Here is a 23,463-nt window from a genome sequence, read left to right as displayed (position 1 = left end):
GAGTTGGGGTTGGGTAGTTAAGTCCCCAACATTTTGCACGGCGGTTTTGTATGGAATCTCATCATACATTACATATGAGATGAGGTACACACCATTCAATGGATGACATGACTAAAGCAGGCATGAACCTGATCATGAAAGCAAATCAAAATGAAAGCAAAACGCTGTCACTGTTTGCTGTCTTGGACTAAAAAGGCCACTGATAATGACTGCAGGAAGGTATAAAAATCCTCATTGCGCAATGAGTCATGACCTAGTTGGCATTGTTGAGAATTATTTGTCACAGCTGAAAGACACGGTGCATCTATTGCACATATGTACATATACCGGCAGATGATTTTCATTTGTAAAGAAAACAAAGACGTGTCCACATTTATTGGTCCGACCACGTGGACATGTAGACAAGTGAATTAGCTTCAGGCCCTAGCAAGCCAGGGGTGCATTTCTGGAAAGCGTAGTTGCTAACTATGTGAACTACTTTGCTGGTTGCAATGCAATTTCTCATTGGCAACCATGGAAGTTGCTAACTGCTAACAACTACTTTTTCCAGAAATGCACCCCAGGAAGGAAACGAGATCCTAGTCTTCTAGTGTCTGTGCAGTTATCCACAGGAGTACACTTCTAGCCTGAAGTGGTTTTGTGAAACCACCCTTTTCTCATACCTGGCTGTGGAGCACCAGGGAGTGCTCTGAAAAAAAAAAGTTTGTTTGAAGTATCTCACAGAAGCAGAAGGCATGTTTGAGTGGTTTTCGTGCAGCGCTTGGCAGTCACGAATGTTTCCAAAGCTTTAAAGTTTGGCTCGTGTTTCTGCACAATGTAATCGTTTCAGGAGCCATAAACGTCATCTTTTACGTGGGAAAAGTGGATTTATGAACAAGCACAGGACTCAAATGTCAGGTGCTCATGTAAACGCTTACACAATTTATGAGGACATACTGTATAGCTCTAATTTAAGATTTTATTGTTCACTATTGGTTTTACAATAACCATGTAGACTTTGCTATAAAGCATGTACCAACACCACATTTTGCAAACATGGGATCTTAAAAAAAGAAAGAAGGACAGAATTCTGTCATAAAACCCATTTCTAAGGAAGGTTGCCTGCCTTGTGTCTTGGACTGTATGATTCAGGATTCAGAATTTTTCTTGAAGTGCAGGGACCGACCTGCCATGGTCCCCAAGGACTAATCAGGTACTAACAGAGCTCGGGAGTGGACAGTGCAGTCACTACACTAATGTTGGCTAATGGTGACAGTAAATGTGGCGGAGATCATCTTCTGCCATGTAGGGAGGGAACAGCGGGCCCGTCCCCTACCAGAGCTGGAGCACAAGGACCCGGTGGCTGTCAACATCACGTCATTTAAGGGTCGACAGAAGTCATTCGCCCCCAGGGCTATATGGTGCCTGTCTGGGGCCAAATGCACTGAAAATTACCCTCTCACAGGCACGGCACTCTTCCATTTTTTTTCGCAGTCAGCCTTGCCATGTCATTGCCAAGAATAAAAGGATGGGAAAAAAAACTCGTGAAGTGGAAGAAAGGAGAAAAGGAGGCTTTGGGGAAAATGTAAGGCAAGAGTTTGCCAGAACATCACAAGCTAAAATCATGAAACAAACGTACTCAAGTGCCCGAAGAAACTCCCTGATTCCAACAGGGCCCATAATTTGAAATTCAACCCCCTCCCTTTTTTGGGTTTCTTTCCTACTCTTGGTTTCTCAAAAAAAAAGGCATCCCGCAGGAGCTATCTGCGAGTCATTTGGCACAGCTTGACAAACAATTTGCCTTTTTTTCCCTCTCTGCTCACCTGAGTTTCTCTTTTTCTCTTTTTTTTCTTCTCTCTTCTTCCCCCCCATTTATTTTTCTTCTTCTCTTCGTTTGCTCACTCTCGATGCACTAGGTGATCTGTCTGACCCCCCTCGTGCCTTCAAGAAAGGTTGGTGGCTTTGCTGCTTTTCTTATTTTCTTATTTATTTCCTCTTCCCCCTCCTTCATTCTCTTCTGTTATGATCGGTGACTCACGCCTCACAGCTCCACCAAAAATGGCTCTTTTTTTGTGTTGTGTTTGTGTCATCTCAACTCCTCATACCTTATTTTTTGCTCTCCTTCGCTTTCCTTTCCTTTCTTCCTTCTTTCCTTCCATGTTTTGTCTAGTTTAGCCATCTGTGATGCCCCTCATGCCTCCCTCATTTGTAGTCATTCATCGGGTGGGATTGGGGCGTGTTGTATGTGGTGAACAAATGCTGTAACAGCATAGGTCCACACGTGCATACAAACCAGTAGTGTACTTCATGTACTATGAATGCGAAAGACAGCTGAAAAAAATGACCATTATTTTTGGAAATATGCTAATTTTACACTGATAAATAGATGAGTTTTACCTTTAGTCCTTTTCAGCCATTCTCCAATTCTGTTGGTGTTACTTCTTAGTATGCATCATCGAACTGAATGGGACCAGTTGGTATCATTCAGTTTTTGCTACCATCCGATTTAATGACCTGCTGGAAGAACAGAGGAAAGACTAAAGAAAATTATTTAAATCGAGGGAACGTGTAAAATGAGCATGTATCCAAAAATGGTGGACTGTTCCTTTAATAGAATAAATCAAATGGAAAAGGCTGAAATATGTGAAATCTACCGTACACAGCTATAGGATATACGCACTTGCGCAGTACAGTGGAAAAGCTAAATCATTATCTTGGTGCAGCACTCAAGAGAAAACTGGCTTTCAATCCATACGTAGCGAGCGGAGTACAGCTCACCGCATCCCATCTGGGCTTGTAGCGTAGCTTTGCTTTCCAGGCTCCTGTCCACAGTCTCTCACTTCATCTGTGATGGGGGTTTTATCTAATTATTACTCCCCTGCTCCTGCCCCTGCTCTCTCGCCCTGCCAGGCACTACCGCTCCTTTCTAAATGAGCGAGCCCTGTCGGAGGGCTGTGCCGTGTCCACTGACCTGCGGCCAAGTTTTCAACCAGTCCAATTTGTTCCTGTGGTGCTGAAACAAAGCCTCTTGACTTTACCCTGCTTTAACCTGCATGAGTAAAAAAAAAACCTAACTGACATCCCGTGGATTGCCAGTTAGGCTTTTCTGGTTGGAAAGCCTACAGTCAACTTTTTTATTCCACAAAAGTTATTGACCCGGTGTGTGCGTGCATGGGTGTGGGCACGCATACACTTGACTTGTCTGCATTCCTTTTGTTTTGTTTTTTTAAAGATTGCTCTTGTAATCTAGGGTAAACTACAAGTGAGTGGTATCCAAGGGTGGCCTAATAATAATGTTTAGGACAAGATATTTACTCACTGAACTAAGCCCAATCATCTGTTCTTCTCTGTGATTTATATTATGATGATTTACATGATGATCAGAGAAACCTGGATAGAACAGAACTAATCATATGTACTACTGTGTTATGAGAGCTTTGAAGAGCAGAATCCTTCTCCTCTGCAAGTTGCTTCCAGCTCTAAAGCTGCAGTAATGTGGTTGTGTACAAGCCCAAGAACACCTGGTGTAGTGGGTTGTGTGTGTGACTGGCTCTCAGTTTACACAACTGCCAGGTCGGGAAAACAGTGCCCTGTACTTTTTAACTTAGCAACCAGAGGTGGGTGGTCCTGGTTTTAAATAGCAAACGTCCTGCCATATGTATTGGTTGGTTCTACTTGCGCTTACAGTGTAGTAACCCATTTGTTTTCTTGTACTCAAGCTCATATACCTGGCTTAAGAGTCCCAATACATACACACAGGATCGCGGCAATACATTTAGTGCCAATTACAACTGTGTGGTTCTGTCAGTGTTTCAATGTTCAAGTTGAAGGTAAAAGCTTGCCCATTCAAACGTCTGACCTGGGAGCAGGACCAATAAATAGCCAGATGAAAAGATAGAAACGTACATGTTTACATGTTTCAATGTTCAACATGTATGGTATGGCCTTGTTGTATTTGAAACCGGCCTATCCACCTCTGCTTGGCCACATGACCGATTCATAAAGTCTGTTTTGTAAATCAATTTCAAAGCCTTGTTATGACCATATTCACTGATCAAAACCGGACAAAATGGGCTGTCATTGGACATTTGTTTTACTGGACTCATAATCTTTTATAAGGTTTGTATGAAAAAGACCATAAATAGACAGAAGTTTTATAGTTCTTGCCCACTCAGCAGCATGTCCAAAATGTTTCACTGTTTTATAAGCTCCATTGGGCCATTCTGACACTCAAGCTCTCTCTCTCTCTCTCTCTCTCTCTCTCTCTCTCTCTCTCTCTCTCTCTCTCTCTCTCTCTCTCTCTCTCTCTCTCTCTCTCTCTCTCTCTCATGGCTAAAGGCTGCCATGCAAGGTGCTATTACTGCACACCGGAAGCAGTATATCGGCTTTATACAAAAAGCAAACAATTAGTTTGAAAATACGAGGGATGTCAAGTCATGCCGTGCACTTGATTGTGCTACTGGATGGCTGGCAGTCATGGGGCTATATTTATAAGTGTGTGTGTGTGTGTCTATGCGTGTATGTGTGTGTCTGTGCGTGTATGTGTGTGTGTGTCTGTGCGTGCGTGCCTGTGTGTGTGTGTGTGTGTGTGTGCGTGTGTGTGTGCATGTGTCTGCGTGTGTGTGTGTGTTCTGGTTTGATTCCCCCACAGGCTCTGGCATGTCTGGGCTAGATGGCTTGATCGGCGCTGAGGAGCGTATCATCAACAGCAAGGGCAACAAGGTTGACAAAGTGGTGAGTGACTCTCTCTCTCTCTATCTGGCTCCCTCCTCTACTCTTCCTTCCCTCTCTCTTGCCTGCTCCCCGTTACGTTCTTCTGCTACATACAACATACTGGACATATGTGCCAGCCCGTCTCGACCTACCTGATGTTCCCTCTGCCTCTGCATCCGTTTTCTTTAGTTTTTCTTTCTTTATTTCTTTATTTGTATTTTTTGTAAGCGTCTGAGAGCTGGCCAAGTCATTAAAGGAAAATACTAATCAACTCCAATTAAAGCAGTGCAGGCACAGTGCAGGACAGAAATCACTGTGTGATTGTACTTTTTAATTTCCTTTGGGAGAAATGTAGTATCTCTATACCCCTTTTATATAATATATCCACAGCAAGTGTTTGCAGCGAAATGACCTCCTCTCAGAATCTCTATGGTTTTGTTTTGTACAAAAAGAACCAACAAAAAAAGAATAAAAAAAACCAGCTGCCATTGCATGTTTCCGCGACTGAACTGGTGATGCTCGTCAAAGGGTGTTGAATGTGTATGGACAAAAATGACTGTGGTTATATGCATGATCACATTGTTGTAAGTGTGTGTTTGTGAAATGGATATGGTTCTTGGTGTGAATGTAAATGCTGCAACTTTTTTCTTTTTCTTTCTTTGAATCAGAATGCCTCCATTTTACTTCAAAAATCACACACAAACAATTGGCCAAGTAGCAGTGCTGCTAACAGCTACAACCAGTGCAGTAAAATGGGTGGTGAGATTTTGCCTGGCTCTTGCCCGACCTGTAGTTCCACGCAGCTTCATGAGCCCAGCTACTAGGTCTGGGAGCATGTTGCAGGATTCCATTTCCAAAAATAATCGCAGCATTTATTGCTTCAATATCAACAAATTCCTTCAAAAACGTTTTCTGTTGATCTCTAAAGCGTCAATATAGTCAATATAATAAATCCTGTGGCTCCTCAATGCGAACTGCCATTGATATTGAAGCAATAAATGCTCAAGCGTTGTTGTTTGAGTCCAGAAATGGAATCCTGCCACATGCTCCCAGATCTCTGTGTGTGTTGAGCGCCACCAGGGGGCTCCAGATCTCAAACACACAGAGGTCTGGTAGGAACCAGGCTAGGTGAGATTAAGACTTATCGTGGAAATGACAATGATTCAGCCAGCTCTGATGGTGGTCTCATCCTTATTTCCATTGTTTATGTTAGTCACGTTTATATGCTTCTATTTCTTGGCTTGATATTGATATTTATTGGCCTACAGCCCATTTTTTTTGTTTCTGTAGCAATGTGATATGAACATTTTAAATTCCAGGCCTAAAGTGAGAAGGGAGAAATTGTAAACGTTTCCATGATTCTCCTCTTTCTCTCTTGTCTGTCAATTTTAACAGTTAACATCTGTTACAAACTATTCTTAATTTTTATGGTGTATTCTGACAAGAGAACCTAAGAGCTCAATTTAACCACACACACACACACACACACACACGACACACGACACACGACACACACACACACGACACACAAACACGTATTACTTTTGACAAGTTTAACTTGGCCTGCCCTGTCTGTGTTGACAGGTGATTGATGAATCTCGGGATTTTAAGGAAGTGATTTACAGTGCAGAGAAAATCAACGTTTTGCATGATGATGATATGGTGAGTACAGTACCGCCCAGTGGTCAATCTGGGGAACTGCAGACAGCTTTGTTCTTTAGCAGTAGGTGAAGGGGAGGGGAGGGGAGGGGAGGGGGGATTCTGGTGGTGTCCTCTGTTGGCGCTGTGGGTCAGTCATGGCTTTAGCTTTAGCAAAACAAGATGGCAGCTTGCACCCTCATTACTTTGTGTGTTTCCTGTGCTGGCTCAGCAATCTGACTGCCTTCTTCTCCCACTGCATGTGTATGTGACCATATCGACCACAAATGTGTTTTGTGAGCGTGTCTTTTTTTTTGTGTCTGTCAGTGTCGTGGATGTGTACAGTAGATGATCATGTTTTCATCTCCCGTCATCTCTCCACAAACCACCAATGGGCATGGCGGTGTATTATGTCTGGCATTACATGTTTGACCATGCAGCATTATCAGTAAATCTAGGGCTGAGGTAGTGTGCGGTTGATGAAGGATGATTTGTCCGTATCAAATCACTGATTGCTGCATGTCACACCTGCAGTGTACTTGTAGTCTGGCACGCATGTGTTAAATGTTGGCTGTTGATACGGTAAACAAAAATTACATTAAAAATGTGTTGTCACCACTGCTTAAGTAATCAGTCTAACACTTTATTCCACATGGAAAATGAAAATGCCACCATTCGCTTTTATGACGATAAGCATTTTATAGAATATTTGCTGTAAAGCTCTCCAGAGAATTGCGCAAACCTCATTTAACAATTAGTGCATTAGATTGAAAAACATTACTGAACACGTTCATTTGACTTTCTTGTCTTTCCCTCCCAATCTTGTGTAACAGGAAACATTCCGTCCTCTGGGTGAGGACTTCAGCTTTGGAAGCAGTGCTCTGATTGGCCTGCTGGTCATCGCCGTGGCGATCGCCACAGTCATCGTCATCAGCCTGGTGCTGCTGAGGAAGAGGCAGTACGGCACCATCAGCCACGGCATTGTGGAGGTGAGACGCCAAGCACAGCACCTGTACAGCTCAACTGAAATGATAGGCTAGCCTAGCGGCACAAAACCCCACACCAAATGAAGCTGAGGAAGGGTCAAAGAATCTCACCATAGCCAGGGCACTAGCCCTGTACAACTCAACCAAGACCATAGGCTAGCCCAGTGGTTTTCAATCATTTTTGAAGAAACTCCCCCTTGGCCTCATCACAAGCCTGCCAACTCCCCCTTGACATTATCATAAGACTGACGACGCCCCCCTTAGTATTGAAAAATGAAATTGGTCTAATGCCCCCTAATGGCAACTAAGCACCGTCCCCTGTCAGCTGTATCCTTCTCAACGCCCCCCCTCGAGCCCGATACAGCTCAACCGAAAAGATAGGCTAGCCGCACAAAACCTCACACCAAATGAATCTGCGGAAGGGTCTAGGACGACAGTTTCCAATTATTTTCCCCCCAAGGGCCAAATTATGTAGCAGAAATGAGGCTGAGGGCCAAACGAATCGGCCGACCGTATGACCACAGACGCATACTGTATATGTTTTAATTTGTTCCAAACTCATGGCGGGCCAAATGTTTGCCATGCCTGGCCTGGATCTGGCCCGTGGGCCGCCAATTGGAGATCACTGGTCTAGGAGCTCACCGTAGCCAGGGGGTGGGCTAAAAAGTTGTCCTTCAAGTCTGTCTGCAGCAACATAATTTCAACCAATCAACACAATGAATAGGTCGATGTATAGAATGCACTTCAGTGTGATTCTTCAGCCAGTCTTAAGAACATCAACTAAGCATTTCTGAATTCCTAATTGTCACAAGAAACTCCCTTGGCATGAACTATACAGACATTGAGATTTCTAGGCAATGAAAATTATATTTGATGTTTAGAATTCTCCACCTAGACATCATTGAAGCACTTTAAAGGATAACTTCTGCCAATTTCGACATGCGGGACAACAGCATATTGAAATTGGCAGAAGGAGAAGGCAGTGAGGCATGAGATGTGTGTCGTCAACGGTCCTCTTTTTTTGTTGTTCTAGGTGGACCCCATGCTCACTCCCGAGGAACGCCACCTTAGCAAGATGCAGAACCACGGGTACGAGAACCCCACCTACAAATACCTGGAGCAGATGCAGGTTTAGTTTGGGAGATGTGCATCGCGCTGTGGAGGAGGAGGAGGAGGAGGAGGAGGAGGAGGAGGAGGAGGAGGAGTGAGGCTGTGGAAAGGGGGAACATACTACTGACCAATAACAAAACTGCTCTTGTCAAAATCATTTCATGCATCGGAAATGACTATTCTGGTCCATTTAAAAACCGTTCTTAGATAAATGCTACTACTTCTACTGTTGTATCATTGAACTATGTTTCACTCTTTTACTTTTATCTATTGAACGTCGGTGTATCTGAGGTTATAATTTTTACGAAAAAAAAATGTGATTCTGCAAAAATTCTCTGTAATTACATGACACAAAACATATCTGAGATTTAGATGCATTGCTATCTTGTTTTCAATGTTTTGTTTCCTCTCATTTGTATAAACGTAAATCAGACATGACAAGATTTGACGACGTGAAATATTACTTACATGAGAAACAATCAACAGCAAGACATTTGCCTGTTTTCTGTAAAAAATAATAATGTCTCCTCAGATGTACCGCTGGTGGTCAAACTCATTCAGAAGGTCTTTTTTCCTTTTCGATAGATTGCTTGTATATGAAGATTCTTTGTACCGACCTAAATGTATAGTGAAAGAAATGAGAAAATATGATAAGAAAAATCACTGAATTCGTTTACTTTTGTTTTTTTTTATTATTATAAACAAAACTATCTATCTGTCTGTCTATACATATATAAATGTATATGGAAAAAGTAGGTGTTTTCTTCAACTTGGTTCTTGTTTTTGCAGAGCTAGAAGTGCTGGCTGAGGTACTGATGTGGTATTGATGGTGTGTGTGCCCTAAGTTATGTGGGTCACATAAGGTCTGCTGAGAGGGAAGAGCCATGAGAAGTTGTTATGCATAAGGGTTCGGGCCTCCAGTCTTCCATTAAAACACATTTTCTGTCATTTTTAATGTATAAAGATCTCTCCTCATGTCACACTCACAAAGATGGACACTGACCTGAGATCATTTCCAGAGGGGGGGAAACTGAGCAAACATATCAATCAAGGGGATTCCCCCCGACAACACGGAAATTTGTACTGTAGTACAACACACACACACACACACACACACACACACACACACACACACACACACACACACACACACACACACACACACACACACACACACACACACACAGGCATGCACACATATCTGAATGTCCAAGTGTTTATTCAACATTTGCTTGTTAGATGTTTGCTGGGGGTCAGTGATTCCATGTTGCTTTCTCTGCTATTCTTAGCTGTAGGTAAGGACAGAGACTGTGTAATTTACCCCAGCCAAATGGAAAAAATGGCCAACATAAATGTGGATAAACCCCCTTTTTAAAGCGAAGTAACATTTCTTGGTTTTACACTTTATTACCCTAAACACTCCTCCTCACAACGACAAGGCTGGAGGCCTGGACGAGACCCGAGCTTTACTGATTGTTCTGAACGACTGAAAGTGTGTATATTTATGCAGTGCGAGGATGCACAGAAAGAGTTAAAATCATTGAAAAATCATTTTTTTCCTCTCCTAGTAAATGTCTTTGTATGCTTGTATAGTTGATGTTGCAATCATGACTTTTATGGAGGGCAGCCTGTGGTGTGCATTGTTCTTTTATGAAATGATATATATTTTTAAGTTCTCTTTTTTCTATTTTTTTCCCCTTCTCTTCCTGTGACAGTATCTCTGTATGTGACTGTCTCACTATGCACCCAAAATGGCTTCGATCTTGAATCTTGTAATTGCCTGTTTGATGAATTGGCTTAATGAGTGACAACTAATCTAATGGGATTACATCAGTTGAGATATATCTGGACTCCAGTTTAAATTTATTTGGTTGCAGGGGGAAAAACACATCAATAAAACTCACTACTTCCATTTAGGAGTGCCTCGTGTGTTCCTTTTGTGTCCAATCTTTAAATGACTTGTACAGCAAAACACTAGGTTTATATTTGAATATGGCTGTGATGACATGAGAACATTCACCGATTTAGTGGTGTGCATTGGCCCTGCCCTCACGATTCAATTTGATTACGATTCAGGGGTTAAGGATTCGATTTGAATCGATTCTACGATGAATTGCAATGCATTACATTGCTACTGAAAGAAAAGACAATTTTTTCATCAGTCATGAGGCAATACAAGCATTCACATACTGAACAACATTTTATTGACTGTTGTGTGTATCAATGCTGCAGCTTTCAATGCTTTGAAGTGCTTTAATTTAATGTAAAGGTTATTTACTCCGGAAATACTCACCGAAGTAATTGAAACTTGAAAAAAGATTCTGCATCGATTATGGCATTTGCCGAATCGATTATTGAATTGCCTTGCCCCGCATTGCGATGCATTGCAGAATCGATTATTGTTGACATCAATAGATGCAGCGTACATGCTATTTACCAGGGAAGCTGACGGGTGGGAACAAACGGGTTACTTGTCCCGGGCCCAGGGAGAGATGGAGTCCAGAATTGGGTCCTCATTACATTGTATGTATTGGGTGGGTGGCCCTTTTAGATGACTGTCCTGGGCCTAGCCAAAGCTGTCAGCAGCCTAATACAGCTCCAGGCCTTTTTATTAGAATACCATGAAAAAGTTGATTTATTTCCATAATTCCATCAATAATGTTAAACTGTCATGGATTGTAGATTCATGGCCCAGTTGTTTAACTATTCCAATCATTATTTTTTTTCTTTTTATATACGTTGGCCTTCCAGCTCAAAAAACCCATGAATTGGGGAATTCGCATTATTAGAATATTGTTATAAAATCACATTTTTCTTCATCAAAATTCGGGTCACATTATATCAGTTGAAATTTGGTACTTTCTACATTACATGCAATGGTCAATATTTGGTTAGGACATTCTCTGTCTTCATAATGGCCATGATGCGTTTAACATTGAAGTCAATGGAAAAACAGTGCATGGCAGTTATGGAAGCCCAGATATCCTTGATGCTTTGCTGTCAGCTGTTCTTGTTTGTTGACCTGGTACCCCACACTTCACTCTTCAATATACCCTGTAGATTTCCATGCCACGTTTTGGCGCTAACTCACCAGTTTAATTCTAAATAACCAGAAATGAATCCCCATTGAAAATGAATGGGGTTTAATTTCTGTTGAGTTAGAATTAAACTGGTGAGTTAACACCAAAACGTGGCATGGAAATCTTCGGGTATATTGAAGAGGGAAGTGTGGGACACCAGGTCAGCTATACAAAAACAGCTGACGGCAAAGCATCAAGGATATCTGGCCTTCCATTACTCCCATGCACTGTTTCTGCCATTGACTTCAATGTTAAACGCATCATGGCCGTTATTATCCTAACCAAGTATTGAACATTGCATGTTGTGTAGAAAGTACCAAAGTTCAACTGATTTGATGTGCACTGATGTGAAACAAATTTTGATGAAGAAAATTGTGATTTTATTACAATATTCTAATGATGTGAATTCCCCAATTCATGTTTTTTTTGAGCTGGAAGACCAAAATGTGTATAAATAAACAATTTAATGATTGGAATAGTTAAAAAACTGGGCCATGAATCTACAATCCATGACAGTTTAACATTAATGATGGAATTATGGAAATAAATCAACTTTTTCATGGTATTCTAATAAAAAGGCCTGGAGCTGTATATACAATAGACTGATTCAGTAAAGCAGGGGGTCCCCAACCCTTCTTGGGTCTGATGGTTACCCGGTGGCTCCTTTGTTCATCGTCTACCAATGTCTTCACACTTGTCCAATCATGTTATGAGTGAAAGATTTAGCTTTTTGTTAGGCCCATTTATAATATAAGAAAAATGACTTAAATCTGGTGTATTTTTAACATCCTTGGCGGGCACTGAGAAGGTTACCTGCAACACATTGATGCCACCTGCAAATGTAAGTTTTGGTACCTGAGGTGAAGTCATTATAATAATCAGGGAGTATAATGAAAATCTTCAATTGTGCATGTAGCTCACTTGCACCTCCTTTGTTGTAATACTATATTGTGATACTTGGCAAAATAGATGCATTAAAAAACACTAAAAGCATAATGAATGAGGAAAAAGTGAACCCTGGACCAAAGGTGCCTCAGCATAGTCATAATATAATGGGGGGTGGTAATAATAAAAAAGAGGACAGTAATAAATATATTAATAACAATTATATCATTGAAGTGTCATATTGGCTCTGCATGTGATCATTGTGTGTTATTATATTCATCCAGAGACGGTTTAAATGCAATACATCTTTGATTCCTCCACCTGTCCTGTCCCTGACTTTTAACGAAAAGAACCCATGCACTAGCACTACCTTACCAGTAGGTTATCTACTGCCAAAAAGAAAAGAAAAGGGGCCTGTATTAAATTGGACAGATTAGATGCTCTTCGACTCTACTTTGCACAACCAGTGTCTTGCCAAGTATTAAATCAAAAAGACGCAAGTCTGCAACAAGTTTAATTTTATTGGATAGTGGGTGTGCTGTTTTCCTGGATTGGCTGGACAGCAATGGCAGATTCGTTTCCATTGGCCATCGCACGAACTTGCAGTTCGAGGCGCGCGTCACTTTTACGAGCTTTTCGACACCTAATATCGTTGTAAGTATCAAAGAAGTACGTTCAATGTGTGTTGCAAATTTTAGATTTCCATTTAAGTTATTTACAGGACATGGCACGCATCAGTCCATTCACGAGTCAAAGTAAAAACACGACAGACTACCAATCACCCGCTAGTTTCACATCTGTTACTAGGAAGATTATGCTAATATATGCAATGCAGCCATCTCTGCAGCTACCATTCTGAGGTAAGATCCACTTGTACGTTTTCATTAAATTAATCAAAACGCAATAGTATTATCATACCAATTTTAAACTTCGACCACCAGTTAATCTTTCTGTAAGTATATCCTCAAACTTTGAAGTCTCCTGTCGTTTCGGTGTCGATAGAAATATGTAGCTTTCAACGGGTCTGTTCAAATGTGGATGTTGTTGTTTAGTCCCACCCAAAATGGAGACTATCCTTCCTTGTTCTACAGCACAGACAGGGCTGGGCCCAAGTACGCTACAAGGGGGGACGGGAGGGTCTATTCTTAATATTTGGGACCCGTGAAAAATGTAATTGGTGTCCCGCTAAATTGTTACATGTTGCGGGTGGCGTTGTATTGGTCTGCTAGGTAGATGCCCGGAGTCGCCGGCTGTCTCGTCCGTGTTATGTGCGATAATGTGGTTCTAGGGACGCATCAAATGCCCGTGTTTAAGCGGCGTTGATTTTTGTGGTATAGTCCGATTGGAACTCCGAACCTTAGGGGTCAATATAGGGGGGTAGAGTTGAAACACTAAACACACAACATAAATCATTTGTAACATTGTTTAAGTTGAAGTCAACTGTATCATCATAACTAGGCATCGTTGCAATAGTTTGACTCCATTTCTGTCCTGCGCCCTAATGCTAATTTTCGCTCGTGCTTGCAGTGTACCCCCGTAGAATTATTAGACTGACCGTTCCTTTAGAACAGTGCCGTGCTTGTGCATTTGGTTGACAAGTGTGGATAGTTGACTTCTCCACTACAGAATTTGACGTGATGGCTTGTCTATTAATGTTATTATTGGTGTCAAAACTGGGCCATTCTGTTTCAAGATAGATTAGCTTCTGTACAAGCTAGCTAGCTGCGCACAACGCTGTAAAAACAAGCTAGGAGCTGCAGTACCTTGCACAATCATAGTCAAGTTTTGCCACCACAAACCCATCCTGTGATGTTGGGGCATGGCATGGTATTGTTATTATCCTGCAGTGTCACCCAACATGTGTGTAAAGGTAGTAGTCGGATCACACAATGCTGCTGGTGGTTGATGCATACTAGGCCCCTCTGAAACCCATGTTAGCCCCATAGAATAGTAATATACAATCTATGGTTAGCCCACATTATTAGATGTACTCACTTTAGGCTATTTGAAAAGATAGACATCATTATACAACACCCAGCCTGTCCATACACTCTTATTCAGTACACTCATAACTTGCATGCAAGCGTTATGCATCTGAAGTGAATAAGGAAAGTAACTCCCCCTCGATTATAGTTTTCTAATTCAAGTGTCTCTTGCTTCAGCCTGGCACTGCTACCTGGATGGTGCCATTCTCCAGGTGTGTCGTTAGTAGGTGAGGCCGAACAGGAGCCCACATCCCCTTACAACCATGGAGACCAAGCAGGAGTCTCCATCAATCTGGGGCCAGGCCCAAAGTGCAGAATCTGGAAATGCCACTCAGGTTTGTATAAGTCCAGTGCATTGACACCGCTGGCGCTGACATTGCAAGACATTGGCCTACATTACACTTACTGTCACTTGGTGAAGCGAAAGTGAAAGCCCAACTGGGAAAGTCCAACTCCCATTATCATTGTGACACAGCACTCCACAGCACACAAGTGAACACTGCCCACTGCACAGAACAAAATTGCATTTATGCCTCACCCGTGCAAGGGGGCAGCCCCCAATGGTGCCCGAAAGGGAGCATAGCGGGTGGGATGGTACCATGCTTTTTGTGCCTCAGTCATGGAGGATGGAAAGATCACTGGTTAATTACTCTCCCCCACCAACCTGGCGGGTCGGGACAGGACGGATGTTCCAGTCCCCGGAGCAATTTGAGGTTAGGTGCCTTGCTCATGGATACTTCAGCCATGATTATGGGATTCAATCCAGCAACCTTATGATTCCATGCCCAATTCCTAAAGGCAACCATTTGGCCATGTGCTGGGCGAAACACATATCAATAGCACCAATATGAATATCATATGCACAAATTATCTATTTGACCAATGCTTTTGGACAGTACTTCTAACAATGACGGTTTGGCCACATCCCTGCTGATTGTTTTTATTCGGGAAAACCATCGACTTGGATCTTTGTTGTGATTTCCCCAATCAGGGGAGAAAAATTCAAGAGTACAGCGCTATCAAGGTCCATAGTCTTAGATTAGGACTGTAAGCGCATTGTTCAGAAACTCTATTCATAAAGTTGTCCCATGCATCATCACCTAATGTGCAATCCTCTCTTCATTATTTTACACAATATAATTATGGCTCAGTCTAGGCACATTTACTCATGTTTTGTTGCATACTGTGCTTGAAAGCATGTGAATGCACCTACATCCAATTCCTTTGCATGCCTGATGTTATTATCTTTTTAAAAAAATGTTGGCGTTTTGCTTGGTGGGCATATTCCAGGTGCACTTTGAAGGGGGCACGGTGGCCCAGATTGTGTACAGCGGGGATCAGCAGGAGCGAGGCCAACAGCAGGTGGTCTACGCTGCGGACGGAAGTTCCTACACCTCCGTGGAGTCAGCAGAGCACACGCTGGTCTACATACACCCAGTGGATGGCACACAGGTAACAGCGGACTATATCTGATGAAAATGAGGATTCCAGGCACCTTCTAATAGATGATTTACCTCTTAACTTAACTTAACCTGATTTACTCCTGAACCAGATTCTTAGTGTACCCCTCGGTACAGCTCATAGGGCTCAGGTGATCGGATAAAGGTTGTCTGATGCCAAGTCCAATGTCAAGAGAAGTGGGCTGGTCATTCATCAAATTTGCTAGTGGGCACTGGGCAGAATAAGGATGGGAGCATTGATGGGTTGGAAAAGAGCAGGCAACCAGACTTGTTTTTGGGTGCCCTAAATCTTCTTGCCTACAGATACACTCTTACTAATAATATCCTAATACACTTGTCTTGATTGCTTTGGTTCAAGTGATGAAATGAAATTAAGGAAAGCCCAACTGGGAAACTCCAACTCCCTTTGTCATTTTGATACAGAATTCCACAGCACACAAGTGAACACTGCACACAACGAAATTGTATTTATGCCTCACCCGTGCAAGGGGGCAACCCCCAATGCCAAGAAGATTTTGGGCGCCCTAAATCTTCTTGCCAACAGCTGCACTCTTTTGATTCTTAAGACATCTTTCCTAATGCACTTCTCTAGATTGCTTTGGTTCAAGTGAACTTTATTGTCAAAAATCTATGTAACAGGGTTAGTACAGAAGTTTGAAATTGCGTTTGACCAGTCTCCAATGTGCAGTTAAACTGAACGTATAGATAAGACATTGATAATAATCACAAACACACACACAGAAAAGCTGCATCACTGCTATAATTACTCGAGTACGAGTATATAAATCAATGTATACTGTATAAACTCTGTTTGTTTTTTTAGGCAGTGTTTGCTGACCAGCCTCAAGTGGCATACATTCAACAGGATGGAACCACCCAGCAGGTCAGTGAAAGTAGCATGCACACATCTTCAGTTAAACTCTGTAGACTTTGTATTAAGTGTTTTTGAATTTGATGTTTTTGACTTTTGATTGTGATTTGGTTTTTACAATAGGTGACAGTCTTGTTACCAAGTGGGCAGAATATGAACACGGCCAACTTGCATGTTCTGAGCAATGTAGCCGATGGTCCTCAAGCAATTCTGGAGCCTGTAACACAAGTGAGTTCACATTAACTCAAATAGCAAAATATAAATTGGTGAAACTGTATTGAAACGGTATTGCATTTCAACAGCCCAATGCACAGTTACCTATAGACATACAGTTGCTACGTTATGTAAATAAAATAAATGAACGAATCATTTTTGTGTGATTTTCAATCCCAGGCCCAGATGGATGTTTCAGACGCCACCTTAACCGCCATGACTGGTGTAGAGGGCACAGCCAGCAGTCCACTGGCAGCGACGGACACCACAGAAGACTCCGAAGATGAAGATGACGACGATGAAGAGGAGGATGGCAACGACTCTGACCTCGACGACTGGGAGCCATTTACCCCTCAAAACCTCTGTGAGTGTCCCATGACTTGCACGAGAGATGCTATAAAATATTGAGAACATGTTCAACTAAAAGTCTCATGTAAACTGAATTGTGTGTGTGTGTGTGTGTGTGTGTGTGTGTGTGTGTGTGTGTGTGTGTGTGTGTGTGTGTGTGTGTGTGTGTGTGTGTGTGTGTGTGTGTGTGTGTGTGTGTGTGTGTGTGTGTGTGTGTGTGTGTGTGTGTGTGTGTGTGTGTGTGTGTGTGTGTGTGTGTGTGTGTGTGTGTGTTTGTGCGCTATATATGTGTATTCATTTGTCAGATTTTATGGGCACTGATTATGCCATTAGAAAATGTTTGTTTTTTTCTAATGAAATCGTAGTGGCATCTGTCAGCCTGAGATTTCTGCGGTAGCACTCGGTTGCTCAGTTGAATCAAAAAAGTTTTGTTTGCTATAAAATTTTGACGATTCATCGTATCACAGAGGACCAAGATTTTGTTATTATATGTTATATTTTGTTATTATATATTATATTTGCTATTATATGTTCGATCATTGCAATGCTTCTCCTGTCCCTCTCTCTGTGAGGAGTATAACAAAGCCAACCTCTCTTATGGCTTTCAGGCCGACCAGAACGGAGCCGGTGTCGGTGCTCGCACCAGTTACGTTCGGCACTAAAGTGTTTGTCTGCGAACCGCCAGTGTTCATACCGGGCTCTGAACTTTTTCCGCACGTGACTGTGTTACCCGGATGAACCTGCTGACGACCACGCTGTCGTCACGGTTCGCAGAGAAAAACCTAGTATTTTGCGGTTCGCATTGCGAACCAATTTTCTGGTTCGCGAACGCAAACATCTGTGGCGTGAACACGACAGTCGGTTCGCGATTAGGTGCGGGAACGGGCTCCAGCACGGTTCTCAGTCGGCCTGAATGCGCTATCTGTGTATTTGAAGCTCGGCCCCCCTGCACCCTATTGCCAACTGGCTTGTCCTTATGCTGTAGTACTTGGCTGCTCTCTTGAAGGGACTCCAATTTGTTGACTAGTTCTATATAAATTATGACCACACATCATAGGGCACCAAGACTTGTTAGATCAATGTTCTATCAATATCTCGTTCTTTCGTTCGTTCTTTCTCTCTCTTTCTCTCTCTCTCTGTCTGTCTCTGTCTCTCTCTCTCTCTCTCTCTCTCTCTCTCTCTCTCTCTCTCTCTCTCTCTCTCTCTCTCTCTCTCTCTCTCTCTCTCTCTCTCTCGCTCCCTCCCTCCATGAGTAGGGTGTGAGGAGTGTAACAAGGCCAATCCCTTGGCGTGTTTGAAGCATGGCCCCCTGCACCCCATTGCCAACCGGCCTGTTCTGTCCAGAGCCCGTGCCAGCCTGCCCCTGATGCTGTACGTGGACCGCTTCGGGGGCGGGGTCTTCTCCAAGCGCCGCATCCCCAAGAGAACCCAGTTCGGGCCCGTGGAGGGCCCCCTGGTGAGGCAACACCAACTCAAGGAGACGCACATCCACCTCAAGGTAAGTCAATGTCGTTTTTTTTTTTGTGGTCTTATTTGACTTTATTTGATAGGGCGGTGTGAGAGGTGGACAGGAAGCGAATTGGGAGAGAGACGGGAAGGGATTGGCAAAGGACCCGGGCCGGGAATTGAACTCTGGTCAGCCGCATGGCAGGCGAGTGCCCTAACGGTTGGCAAAGGCAGGGCCTAAGTCGATGGCTTTCAGCCTGCATATTCGCCCCGAAGACCTTAAAGTGGTACTTTACCATTTTCAGAAATCTTTCAGAACCATTTGAGTTAAATGATTGAGTTTTACCTTTCTCCTGTACTTCCTGCTGTTCTCTGAGTATGACCTCCAAGCTAGCAGTTACATGAGAAAGGTAAAACTCAATCATTTAACTTAAGGGGAAGTATAAAATAAGCTTATTTCCAAAAATGGTACAATAATAATAATAATAATAATAATAATTGTATTTGTATAGCACTGTGTCATACAAGGCATGTAACTCAAAGTGCTTAACAAATGGGGAAAAAAAACATTGTTAGAGATGGATTTAAAAGGAGAGGTATAGAGGAGAGGCAGAAATAGCAGGAAGGCAGAGGAAGAAGAGATAGACAGAGATTGTAGAGTCATAAGGTCAACGTAGGTTAGGACTAGGATTCTTAGATGCGTGAGGTCCATAGTGGCTGGGCCTATCATAAGTCATAGATAGTCACACAGAGATTGGGCGCTCAGGTGCGGCCCCTGGTGGCATCAGGGGTGAGGAAAAACTCCCTTTCGCTTGATTCATAGTTTGTAAGGGGGAAAAAAAGCTCAGTGAGGTCTGAGAAAAAAAACCCTATAGTCAGGAAGAAACCTCAGGCAGAGACCAGCGGCCACCTAGGGGAGCCCCCTGCCAGGGCTGGTTGCGAGTAGTAAGGGCGCTGCGGCAGCTGGGACACTATGACGCCTTGGCAGCTAGGAGTTGGCAAGGATGAAGAGGTGGGTCTTCAGCTGCTTCTTGAAGGAGTCGACGGAGGTGGCTGATCGGATCTCGATGGGGAGGGCGTTCCATCTCTTGGGCGCATAGCAGGCAAACGCGGCGTCGCCGATCTTCTTTTGCGGGGGGGTGGGGGTCCTTAGCAGCTTGGCATCAGTGGACCTGAGAGCTCGAGCAGGGGCATAAAAAGAGAGCATGTCAGAGATATAACAAGGGGCAAGGGGTACAGTACCACTCCTTTCACTTTAACTCCTTTCACTACCCACATCCCCCCCAAGGAAAGTCCCTGGTTCCTTTCCCCACATCCACAATCCTTCATGATGTTTTTACTACTTGATACCAGTAAAAAAAAAAAATGACACGAAGGTCAACATGTATTCAGAAATGATTGCAGCCAAGAAAGCAAACCATATAAAACAAATATATATACATATTGTTTTGATCCAGACCAAAGCAAGTGAATCGTAGGAATTTCCTGTTGTGTGTAATGGTGGAGTAGGGAGAAGCTGTTATTGAACAGGGATGCTAAGAGCAGCGATTTGTATTCAGACCTCTAAATGAACTTTTTTTTTGTCAGCAACCAAAGTGGCTAGTAGATGTTAATTTTACCAGCCAAACACACACTCACTAATGGGTCTAAGTGGATTCTAAGTTGATCTTTTCTACCAGCCGAACCAAAATTTCACCAGCATTTGGCCAGTTGTCCGGTGTTAATTTAGAGCCCTGTTTGTGTTCCTACCCATCAGAGGTACCCAGTGGAGGCTGACAAAAGTGGCGGCGGCGGCGGTGGTGACAAGGACGAGGAGGCCGTGTGGTTTGACCTGACGGACGAGGACCACTGCAACTGGCTGATGTTCGTCCAGCCGGCCCACAACCACCTGGAGCAGAACCTGGTGGCGTACCAGTACGGCGCAGACATCTTCTACACCACCATCAAGAACATCCAGCCCAAACAGGAGCTCAAGGTCAGCGGTTCGTTGCTCGATTATGAGAAAAATCAATATCACGCTTATTTCAGTCAATGTTGATATCACAATTTTATAAATACTGAACAATTCACAAACTTCCCGCCCTTCAACAGTGTGAGTGGAGGGCCATAGAGAAACACACAGTGGTGTTCTGTATGAGTGTTGGGTAGCAAGTCTGCTGTGTGTTAGCAAAGGCTCAAGTGGAATGCTTAGCGTAACCTACCTTTTGTAGATTCGATATATTGCATAGCCCTAGTTTTTTGTGGCCCATTAGTATGGGAGTTTGGTCTTGGAATTGAAAGATTGCATCTTTAAAACCCATATCATCCAGTGGCTGTACCCTTGAGAAAGGCATCCAAACCCTCATTGCTTCAGGGACTGTACCTAACACCCTGTGCCTAATTAGCTGTAAGTTGTTATGGATAAAAGTGCAAAGTTAATTGTAATGTAGTGTAAAGGTAATGTAGTGTAATATGATGGTCTGTTGGGGAAAGTGGGATTTTACTGAGTTTGCTAAGATTGATGTCACTCTCAAATGCTGACGGTAGACTGGTAGAAGATGATTTTGACGAATACCCTATCCTTCCTATCGACACTGACTAGAGTTTTCATTTTGCTATTGCTAGGTGTGGTATGCTGCTTCGTATGCTGAATTTGTTAATCAGAAAATTCATAATGTCACGGAAGAGGAAAGGAAAGGTACGATTTTTTTATATATATATATATATATTATTATTATTATTTTTTTTTATTTAGTGTAGAAATTCTTATGAGTGATGGCTATAAAATGTGAACAACCTGTCATATATTCCTTCTGCACAGAGGATGCTTTCTGTTAATGGGTCAATTATGTTTTGGGCTCAGATGTGGTGTAACCACAGCAAATGCACATCCATCAATTTGTAATTATTGTACTGCAATTACTGGTTCTTCGATAATCCACTAAAAACAAAAAATATATATATGTAATTTAATCCTTACAATAGCGCCATTTGCTGTGGTTGTACAACCCTAACGTTTACTACTAATAATATGTCAAGACTTGACTTGATTTGACCCTAATGCAGTACTGCATAGTATCTCAAGCTGTGTTGTCACTATGCTGTGTGCGTGTGTGTATATGTGTGTTTCAGTTCTGAGGGAGCAGGAGAAGAACTGGCCGTGCTACGAGTGTAACCGGCGCTTCATGAGCTCCGAGCAGCTCCAGCAGCACCTCAACATGCACGACGACAAGCTGGACCTTGTCAAAGGGTGGGTGAACATCATGAAAAGATATGCTCACTGTTCTATGCTCCCAAAAAAGTGTATGGCAAACTATTGTGCCTTTAAAGATTTTGTGAGCATAGAACAGTGTTACAAGCTTTATCATTTATTCTGTTGGCTTCTGCATCCAGTTGCTTACCACTAAATGCTTTGGAGACATGACCCGAATGAAAGACAATCTTACGACCTCAAACATTGTTCTGCTGAAGTCCCTGCTCCTTCTTAATTGTTTCGTTTTCTTTTTCATCCTTTTCTTCCGCAGACCAAAGGGGCGCGGCCGAGGGAGGGGTAGGAAGCGCTACGGTGCAGGTAGACGAGGGAGGCCCCCCAAATTCATCTGCCTCCAGCCCACCCCTGCAGAGGAGATGGAGAAGACAAGGGTATTTTGTCTCACCTTGCCCTTATATAGTTACTGAGTTTTTTTTCAGGTATATTATTAGCATTTGGTCATATAACAGGAATTATGACTAAGTACAGTAGTAAGTAATCGTGGCTTAACAAAAAAATAATAAGCACATGTATGCAAACAGTCAATTAATACAAAAGGTGAATTTGTCCACTTCTATTTTTTAAGTCCTGTAGTGACTAATTTCCTCATGGTTGTAACAAATGCAATTCTTGCATTTCCTTTGATTTTTAATGTTTTTACATTTTTCTTTGATTCTAAATATTATTTCAATGTTTTACTTTTCTTTTTATTCTTATTGTTAATGCTTTGTTTCTCTATTTTTTGTTATCTGTATTCCTTTACTTTTATTTTTGTGAAGCACATTGAGCTGTATCTCTGTATGGAATGCGCTATACAGTACAAATAAACTTGCCTTGCCTTTGCTGTGATAAAACATGCTGGCATTCTCGGCAAGTAAGCCTGTTTATGAGAAATAATAAGCACATGTTTGCAGACTGTGCTAACAGTCAATTAATACAAAAGATGAATTTCTCCATTTTTTATTTTTATTAGTCCTGTAGTGACTCATATCCTCATATTTGTAACAAATGCAATCCTTCCATTGCCTTTGCTGTGGTAGAACATGGTGGCGTTCTCTGCGAGTAAGCCTGCGTACGAGGAGCCGCGGCCAGACGGAGGAGCCCTGAACGGGCTGAAGGTGGTGGAGCTGGAGACCGAGGCCATGGAGACCACGGCCACAGAGCTGGAGGAACGCTTGGAGCCACAGACACAGACACAGACACAGACGGCCAGCGCAGCAGAGGAGAACCCCCCAGCAGCACCCATGCCCCCCGTGGAGGAGGAGGAGGAGAGCGCCCAGACCATGCCACCACCACCCCCTCCGCCAATGGACACTCCGGAGCCTCTTAAAGAGGAGCCCGCAGCGCCGGCATCTACCCAGCCGGACTCCCACCTCACGCCACAGGACATGCGGAGAGCGCGCAGGATACGGGTATGTATGGACATGCTGTGACCACTGACGCAAACGGAGACATGTCAATAAAATGAGTTGGATTTGAGTGGCAGCGTGGTAGTGTTGGGAAAGCTTACAAAATATTAA

At 42.9% G+C, this 23,463-nt stretch overlaps 2 protein-coding genes across 4 annotated transcripts in view; both read left to right on the top strand.

Moving 5' to 3' along the window:
- Positions 1–10,338, top strand: part of aplp2 (amyloid beta (A4) precursor-like protein 2) — a 77,597-nt gene extending 67,259 nt beyond the window's left edge. For both annotated transcript variants that reach the window (XM_063205265.1, XM_063205264.1), the window contains 4 exons: positions 4,631–4,713; positions 6,277–6,354; positions 7,164–7,319; positions 8,350–10,338. In XM_063205265.1, the coding sequence (XP_063061335.1) occupies positions 4,631–4,713; positions 6,277–6,354; positions 7,164–7,319; positions 8,350–8,451 (419 nt within the window). In that variant the 3' untranslated portion in view covers positions 8,452–10,338. The remainder of the gene's footprint in view (positions 1–4,630; positions 4,714–6,276; positions 6,355–7,163; positions 7,320–8,349) is intronic.
- Positions 10,339–12,821: 2,483 nt separating this feature from the next.
- prdm10 (PR domain containing 10) overlaps positions 12,822–23,463 on the top strand; it is a 30,606-nt gene continuing 19,964 nt past the window's right edge. Inside the window, exons 1-12 of one of the 2 annotated variants that reach the window (XM_063205263.1) lie at positions 12,822–13,251; positions 14,554–14,711; positions 15,667–15,828; positions 16,660–16,719; positions 16,831–16,935; positions 17,101–17,284; positions 18,525–18,766; positions 20,471–20,689; positions 21,319–21,391; positions 21,826–21,943; positions 22,218–22,335; positions 22,984–23,355. In XM_063205263.1, the coding sequence (XP_063061333.1) occupies positions 14,640–14,711; positions 15,667–15,828; positions 16,660–16,719; positions 16,831–16,935; positions 17,101–17,284; positions 18,525–18,766; positions 20,471–20,689; positions 21,319–21,391; positions 21,826–21,943; positions 22,218–22,335; positions 22,984–23,355 (1,725 nt within the window). In that variant the 5' untranslated portion in view covers positions 12,822–13,251; positions 14,554–14,639. Of the gene's footprint in view, positions 13,344–14,553; positions 14,712–15,666; positions 15,829–16,659; positions 16,720–16,830; positions 16,936–17,100; positions 17,285–18,524; positions 18,767–20,470; positions 20,690–21,318; positions 21,392–21,825; positions 21,944–22,217; positions 22,336–22,983; positions 23,356–23,463 lie in introns of both variants that reach the window. The other variant, XM_063205262.1, reaches the window with a different exon arrangement.

This window comes from Engraulis encrasicolus, chromosome 8 (genome assembly GCF_034702125.1).
Source record: "Engraulis encrasicolus isolate BLACKSEA-1 chromosome 8, IST_EnEncr_1.0, whole genome shotgun sequence".
Taxonomy (NCBI): Eukaryota; Metazoa; Chordata; class Actinopteri; order Clupeiformes; family Engraulidae; genus Engraulis; species Engraulis encrasicolus.
This window is presented reverse-complemented; position numbering and strand designations above follow the sequence as displayed.